The 8,154-nt window shown below is 37.4% G+C and overlaps 1 protein-coding gene across 1 annotated transcript; it reads left to right on the plus strand.

The window, feature by feature from the left end:
- The first annotated feature begins 382 nt into the window (after positions 1 to 382).
- On the plus strand, positions 383 to 7,264 carry LOC137744895 (uncharacterized). Its single transcript, XM_068484708.1, has 13 exons — positions 383 to 519; positions 780 to 1,021; positions 1,918 to 2,133; positions 2,285 to 3,406; positions 3,605 to 3,727; positions 4,292 to 4,473; positions 4,554 to 4,785; positions 4,959 to 5,168; positions 5,277 to 5,405; positions 5,887 to 5,955; positions 6,205 to 6,324; positions 6,537 to 6,587; positions 6,665 to 7,264. The coding sequence occupies exons 2-13, from the start codon at positions 788 to 790 to the stop codon at positions 6,845 to 6,847; spliced, it is 2,871 nt and encodes a 956-aa protein (XP_068340809.1). The 5' UTR covers positions 383 to 519; positions 780 to 787; the 3' UTR covers positions 6,848 to 7,264.
- The last annotated feature ends 890 nt before the right edge of the window (positions 7,265 to 8,154 follow it).

Here is an 8,154-nt window from a genome sequence, read left to right on the forward strand (position 1 = left end):
GAGAGGAAAAGAGAGATTTTTTTTTTCCTTCATACGGAAGAGTGAAAAAAAAATATTAAAAACTTGTTTGAACATACTTTTGATTGAAAATACTTTTAAAATGAGTGAACTTACTAACAAAACCCATTTTTTTATTTGAACAAACGATAATATTTATGCTAAGTGGTGAGGAAATAGGCTAAGCCTCACATTGGGTTAACAATAATATAGTTCAAATTCGATTTTGATAAGAATCGAACCTAAAATCTCTCACTTACAAAGAAGAATATCACTAGACCATAATCCTAAATGTAATCAAAATCCATTTTAGCTCTTGGCAATTTTAATAAATTTAAAAAGCATAGGGTATAAAGGTAATTGTAAACATAAAACCCTAAACCCTTCTTCCTCCCGCGCACCTTCCTTCCTAATCCTCGACAACAGAAAACACTCCTCTCTGTAGTCCCTCCCTTTCTCCGTCTCTCTCCGCCGGCGCGCCCAGTGGCCATAGTTTCAGTCCGGATCTTCGGAGAACCAGAGGTATTTAGCTTTTAACCCAAATTGCCCAGATTTCTTTTCGACTTTTCCAAAATCGATAAAGTTTCAGGTTTGCAGTGGCTCAAATTGTTTATTTTTCTGGAATTGTGTTTAATCAAATTATAGAATTGATGGCGGTGAAATCTTAAAGTTGATATTTATTCAATTTTTGGCTTTTGGGTTTTGATGTTTGTATCCAATGTCTTAGAAATTACTTTTCAGTAAGCGCTTATCTGCTGCTTCAATTACTCTTCGGTGTGCAGAATTAGCCATGGTGAAGTCGTACCTGCGGTATGAGCAGGCGGTGGCTTTCGGTGTCATTGTCTCCGTCGATTCCAACATCACATACAGCAGCTCCGGGAAGCACCTTCTTGCTCCGGCCTTGGAGAAGGTAGGTGTGTGGCATGTACGGCAAGGCGTTTGTACCAGAACACTAATCCCTGCTGCTGCGTTGCGGGGACACTCTCTATCTGTCACCTCCATCGCATCCTCACATACTTCTCTGGTAAGCTTTCGAACTGAGTTGCTATGTGTAAGTTGGTTCAAGTAAGCAGAGGATGTAGTTTTAGTTGAATTTAGTCCACTTGATGATAAATTAGTATTTAGAGATTAAATCCTGCATTCCTCGATCAAAGGCTTTGTTTCACATAAGGAGGAGTCAATTGGTCATGGTGGGAGTGGTAGCCCCCTTCTTACTTCATAACAGAAACAGCAGGGCATGATTCAAAGTACCCTTCTCTTTGATCCCTCAGTCTCATCACTTTCAATAATAAAATCCAAGAAAAAGCACGAAAGCACGTATAGACTATAGAGCGTGTCTAATATCAAGATGCCAACTATGTCTGTATTCTGTTATGATCTCATATAAAGTCTGCAAAGCCATCTCAACTCTCAAGCTGTGAGTAGAAACTTTGTCTCCATGCTTAGCCCCCGTTGTCTTTTCAAGATGCCAACTACGATCTTTCTTTTTTGTGGGTCTCAATTTAAAGTTTTGGAGGGACCTTGTAATATTTGTATCACTTGTACCTTCTCATTGGGTTTTTTGAAATACAATAAACTTGGATCAATAAGCAACAACATTGTCACGATGTTAATTTTCTGACTAATTATTTTGGTTTAATCAACAAATGTTTGTCTATTAGATTTGACAAAACGCACAACCTCCTCCAACAAAATTGAAACTGAGTACCTCAAATTATTTATTTATTTATTTACCAATTGTGTAACTGTATTGGGTTAATGTCAAATTGTCAATCTCAGTAAACGTTTGATAGGAAACTACAATTAAATGAAGAGAAAAGTCCCAATGGAATTTGAATGTATTAACAAAAAGATATATGATTAGAGTTCTAAAAAGTTAGGTATGGTGGATATAAAAGGTGTAACTAGTTCTGACTGCAGGTAGCTAGTGGGTATGCTGATGGTAATATAAGAATTTGGGATTCCGACAAAGGAACCTGCGAGACCACATTGAATGGACATAAAGGAGCTGTCACCGCTTTACGCTACAACAAGCTTGGATCTATGCTTGCATCTGGAGGAAAAGATAATGACATTATATTATGGGATGTGGTTGGTGAGACCGGCCTATATCGCCTCCGTGGCCATCGAGATCAGGTTTGTATTACAGTTTTCCAAATTAAACCTATAAATTTTGGATTTACTGGAACGAGTGATGGGCTTTGCTTGTTGATCTTACTTACATCATTTCCGAGTTTGACACTACAGTGCTATAATTTATTTAGTCTGTTTCATTCATGTAATGTAGGTGACTGACCTCCTTTTCCTGGATTCTGGTAAAAAACTCGTCAGTTCCTCAAAAGATAAATTTTTGAGGGTATGGGATCTTGATACCCAGCACTGCATGCAGACAATTAGTGGCCACCATAGCGAAATTTGGTCCATAGACAGTGATGCAGAAGAAAGATATTTGGTCACTGGGTCTTCGGATCCAGAACTTAGGTTTTACACAATTAAGCATGAAGTGATACATGAGGAATCCATTTCTAATATAGGCGAAAATAAAATTGTGAATGATGGAGAGTCATTGACCAAAAATAAATGGGAAGTTTTGAAACTGTTTGGTGAAGTTCAGCGACAAAGCAAGGATAGAGTTGCAACTGTGAGATTCAACAAGTCTGGTAATTTGTTGGCTTGTCAAGTGGCAGGTAAGACAGTAGATGTATTCCAGGTACTAGATGAGGCTGAATCGAAGCGTAAGGCAAAACGTAGGCTTCACCGGAAGAAAGAAAAAAAATCTGCAAAAGGGGCAACTGAGGTGATGGAAAATGGCGACACAAATCACGGAGCTGGAGAAGATGGAAATAGTCCTGTGGTTACGGTTCCTGATGTCTTCAAGCTTCTTCAAACTATTCGAGCTAGCAAAAAGATATGCTCCATCTCTTTCTGTCCTAACACTCCAAAGAGTTTGCTAGCTACAATAGCTTTGTCTTTGAACAATAATTCATTGGAATTTTATTCGATTGAAAGCAAAGCAACAACAAAAACACATGCTATAGAGCTCCAAGGACACCGGTCTGATGTCAGAAGTGTTACACTTAGCTCAGACAACACGCTCTTGATGTCAACTAGTCACAATGCGGTAAAGATTTGGAATCCAAGTACTGGTTCCTGCCTTCGAACTATTGATTCTGGATATGGCATGTGTGGTTTTATCGTTCCTAATAGCAAGTATGCACTTGTCGGAACTAAAGGCGGAACAGTGGAAATTATTGACATTGGAAGTGGCACTTGCATTGAAGTAGTGGAAGCTCATGGTGGCACTGTTGGCTCCATTGCAGCCATTCCTAATGAAAATGGTTTTGTCACAGGAAGTGCAGATCACGATGTGAAGTTTTGGGAATACCAAGTTAAACAAAAGTCTCCCCAAGTATGTAATACATACCTTCTTTCTACTTGCAGTTCTAATCTTGTAGTATTATCAGCATGCTTTTTTCTTTTGGGATACACTACTTAGTTCTGGAGCATGAGACAGTTCTAATCTTGTAGTATTATCAGTATGCTTTTTTTTCTTTAATTTTTTTCTCATTAAAAATCTTAATATCCGGATTCACTATGTTTGAAACAGGACTCTAAGCACCTAACGGTGTCAAATGTAAGGACTATGAAGATGAATGATGATGTCCTCGTGGTTGCTGTCAGCCCTGATGCAAAATATGTTTTGGTTGCTCTGTTGGACTGCACAGTGAAGGTCAAATTGACTAATCTTGCCCACTTAATTTTCATTATGTCTTCATTTGGTTTCAGTTGTTTCTTATGTTAGATTCTTCGTAGATTGTAATCCAACAGAACATTTAGTTTTGAAATTCAACTCTAAGAAATGTTGTACATGTGAATAGGTGTCATTATTTAGTTTGACTTTTGCTTAGCATCTATATTCTGTATCTACGTTTTCAGAAGTAGTACCTCTCTTTTCATGTATGAAATCCTTGATTAATTATGTAAAGATCAGTAGCATAGCATCTGAAACTAAAATAGTGCGGATACGGATATTAGATTGATTAAATCGATCATGATGTCTATAAACTATCTTTGACGAAAACTTCTGGTATGAAATGCTCAGGATTAGTTTTGATCAAATTATAGGGTTTGGAGAAAACATTTTGTATCCTGAAGATTTATTGTTGTTCCCCTTAATATTAATTGTTGTTCCCAAAAGGTTTTTTTTCTGAGGGTTGTGTTATCTCTCAGTTGGTAACATCTGCATTACTTAGTGCCTGTTGTTAACTAATGCATTTATGCTTCCTATTCTTAGGTTTACTATATGGATACATTGAAACCTTTCCTTTCCTTATATGGTCACAAGCTGCCTGTTCTGTGTATGGATTTATCATCTGATGGCGATCTATTAGTGACTGGATCTGCTGACAAAAATTTGAAGATTTGGGGTTTAGATTTCGGTGATTGTCATAAATCCATATTTGCTCACGCTGACAGGTATAGTTTTTGTATGAACAAACATAAATTTTGATGTCTGAAGTTCATTGGCAATTTTAGTGAATTGTTCGATGATGCAGTGTCATGGCGGTGCAATTTGTACGAAATACACATTACATGTTTAGTGTCGGGAAAGATCGCCTAGTCAAATACTGGGATGCTGATAAATTTGAGTTGCTTTTAACTCTTGAGGGACACCATGCTGATGTTTGGTGCCTTGGAATTAGTAACCGTGGTGATTTCATTGTTACGGGATCTCATGACCGATCAATACGTCGTTGGGATCGTACTGAAGAGCCCTTTTTTATCGAGGTAATTGCTTCTTGTGAAGGATGAAAGAGACTTTACACTTGAACTTTTGTTTTTACTTTTTTATATTCTGTAGTTTGTCTATCTCTTCTGGTGATGCTGATGCTTTAGGATAAAAATGGGACTTCTGTATAACATGCCTGTTGCTTTACTAAAATTTTCATTTGAAAATGCAGGAAGAGAAAGAGAAAAGGTTGGAAGAGATGTTCGAGTCTGACCTCGATAATGCATTTGAGAACAAGTATGCACCCACGGAAGAAATTCCTGAAGAGGGAGCTGTGGCCTTAGCAGGGAAGAAATCAAAAGAAACAATTACAGCTACTGATTCAATTATTGACGCACTAGATATAGCAGAGGTAGAATTGAAGCGAATCGCCGAACATGAGGTATGTTTGGTTTTTTGCTCTATAATCTCTACCAGTTTGATCTGTAGTTTAACACTGCAACATAATCTCCGTGGTATCTCAATTCAATTCTCTCACCATGCCTTTCAGGAGGAGAAAAGCAAGGGGAAAGTTGCTGAGTTACAACCAAATGTTGTTTTGCTTGGGCTTTCTCCATCTGATTATGTTCTTCGTGCCCTTTCAAATGTTCAGACAAATGATCTGGAACAGACGCTACTGGTATGCTTGTCGTTTTCCTTACATGGCTACTCATTGAAACAAATGAAAGTCCCTTACTGCTAGCTCAACATTTTAGTAGTTTGACTTATTTGTTTTGCTGGTATTTCTTCAAATGCATATTTGGTTTAGTTTTGTTGAATCAGTAAATGGAATGTGGTGTTACTAAAATGAATCAGGTCCTTGTGTTTAGCTTCCTTTTGGATATATTTTTTTTGGTGCCATCCACTTTGCCTGAAGAAGCTCGTACAACTGTACTTGTACATATTCAAATTCTCAATTAAAGCTGCTGGCAATCTACTCCAATGAAATCAACTGATTCAAAAGTCAGAGTGCACTGTGCATCTTTTGTTTTCTGAAGCCATTTTAGCTTCTCTCCCTGGGATTTTACTATATATCTTTATATGGTCAAGTGTAGTCGTAACTTCACCGTTTCAGTTCCAATGTAAATCAGGAAGGCTAATTTGAACTGCATTATTTGCAGGCTCTATCATTCTCAGACGCTTTGAAGCTCTTGTCTTTCTTGAAGGACTGGACTTCAAATCCTGATAAGGTTGGCGTCTCTACACTTGTTCAAAACATTGGCATCCATTGATATTTATTTGTTGCACATGCCTTTATCTATCTTTTTAACCCAGTTTTTTTCAAGTGTTTATTATTTAGCACGCATGCTTGTATTTATTTATTTTACACAATTTGTAGGCGGCTATTGCCTTAGGGCTGACATGAAATGTTATAAAGGAATGAAAAAATCTTAAAGTTTTAGTGTTTAAAGTGTTTTCAACTTTTATTTTTTTTGCAGATTGAACTCGTTTGCAGGGTTTGTACATTCCTGGTGCAGATACATTGTAATCAGTTACTTAGTACGCTGGCGGCCAGACTTGTGTTGTCAGAGTTGGAAGAGATTTATCCAAGAGTTAAGGTAATCGTAATGTTGCACATTCGTACAGAAAATTGTTATTATGTTAATATAACATTTGTTACTACTGCTGCCTTGATCCAAAAGTTACATGAAATTAATTGTGTATAAAAGAAAAGGATGCTACGGAAGTTCCCCTTTATGTAGTTTCTGCGTAAAAACTTTTACAATTTAAAGATTGGCGTTTAACATGATGAGGATTTACTCTCTCTCAGGAATGCAAAGATACTATTGGTTACAACATTGCAGCGATGGAGCATATTAAGGTGCGGCCATTAAATTTCTGGCTATATGTTTTATCGTCTAAGGAAAATACTTTTACTCATTACGTTTCATGTTTCAGCAACTGAGGGCTTTGAAATCAGGTGGATTGTTTCAAGATGCAAAATCAAAGTTACAGGAAATTCGTGCGCAGCATTCTAAGCGTCTAGAAGCAAGGACAGATACGAGAGAAGAAAATGGAAGAAAGAGGAGGAGAAAGAGCAAGAATCCAAGTGACGTACATGTTAGATTGTTCGACAAATGAGTTAAGTCTACGATAACCGGCTGTTTTGAGAAATTTGTGTTGTGGGATTAATGCACACTAAGCGTATTAGTGTTGAAGTATTCTTCACTGACTGGAAGGGCCTCGTGGATGCCCAATGCTACTGTCAGTTTCATCAAGACAAGTGCAGAAGTTTCCTCAAATTGTTTACGTTTCGTTGTTTGCATACTGCACTGGTGGTGGTTCATCCCAGAGTTTTCAAGGCACTGAAAATCGCTCGGTGTTCTGTTGGGAATCTTGTAGTGGAAAGGATAGGGGAGACTCCAATTTGGTAACCACTTTAAATCAGACTTCTTGTTGTAGTTTATTAACGGTAGCCGAGGAAATCTTACTAAACATTTTATCTGGTTGATGCCAACACTGTTCCAATTATGTTTTTGTTAATCAATTTTAAATTTACCATAAATCTAAGGGAACTTTAATGAAAAACTCCTGATAATGCTCACTTTAACGAAAAATCATATTTTTACACTAAAAAATCAATTCTAGTACTATTTATTTTATCCTTTATTTTGTATTTATCGTTAAAATTCAAAGTTTTTAAATCATTTTCATTAGTTTTCTTAAATCTAATGGTTTAGAACATCTGAAATCAGAAGTAAAGCACTCGCCCCCTTAAACCTGGTGCAGCGATACCTCTCTTCACGTCTCTGAAAAATCATCTATGGTTAAAGCGACGAATTTTAGTTATATTTTATGAAAAAGGGAACTAATTTGATCACCTATATTTTAAGTTTCATTTCCTCACTAGTGACTTCCTTCTGGGTGCTGCTTGGTTTGGTATTGCTGTACTTTGAAAAAAAAACTGATTCTGCTGTGCTGTGAGAATAAGCGGCTGTGAAATAAAGCAGCAGAGTGTTTGGTAAACTTTTTTATAAAAGTGCTTTTGAAAAAATAAAAAACAGTATTATAATGTTTGGTAAACTTTTATGTAAAACAAATGTGAAAAAAAGCCGATTTTTCAAAGCTGGGTTTTGCAGCTTCTTGTTTTTGGCTTTTTTTCACCCAAAATTGTGAAAAAAAGCTGAAGCTGAATGTTTACCAAACACAAAAACAGCTTCCAGCTTTTTTTGATACCAGCTTTTTTCAGAATCACGTCAGTACCAAACCAGGTCTAAGTCAGGGCGGTTAGGTGGGGTTTCGATCATGCCCTTCGTTAGCCTGTTCGACGGCTCGCTCCCTGATTCCTCGAGCACTCTCCTTTGCTCGGAGCCTTTTGTTGATGACCTCGCGGGCATCCTCACCTCTGCTCCCGACGTCGCTTGGGGGAGGGGGAGGATGAGGAGTAG

Source organism: Pyrus communis, chromosome 9 (genome assembly GCF_963583255.1).
Source record: "Pyrus communis chromosome 9, drPyrComm1.1, whole genome shotgun sequence".
Taxonomy (NCBI): Eukaryota; Viridiplantae; Streptophyta; class Magnoliopsida; order Rosales; family Rosaceae; genus Pyrus; species Pyrus communis.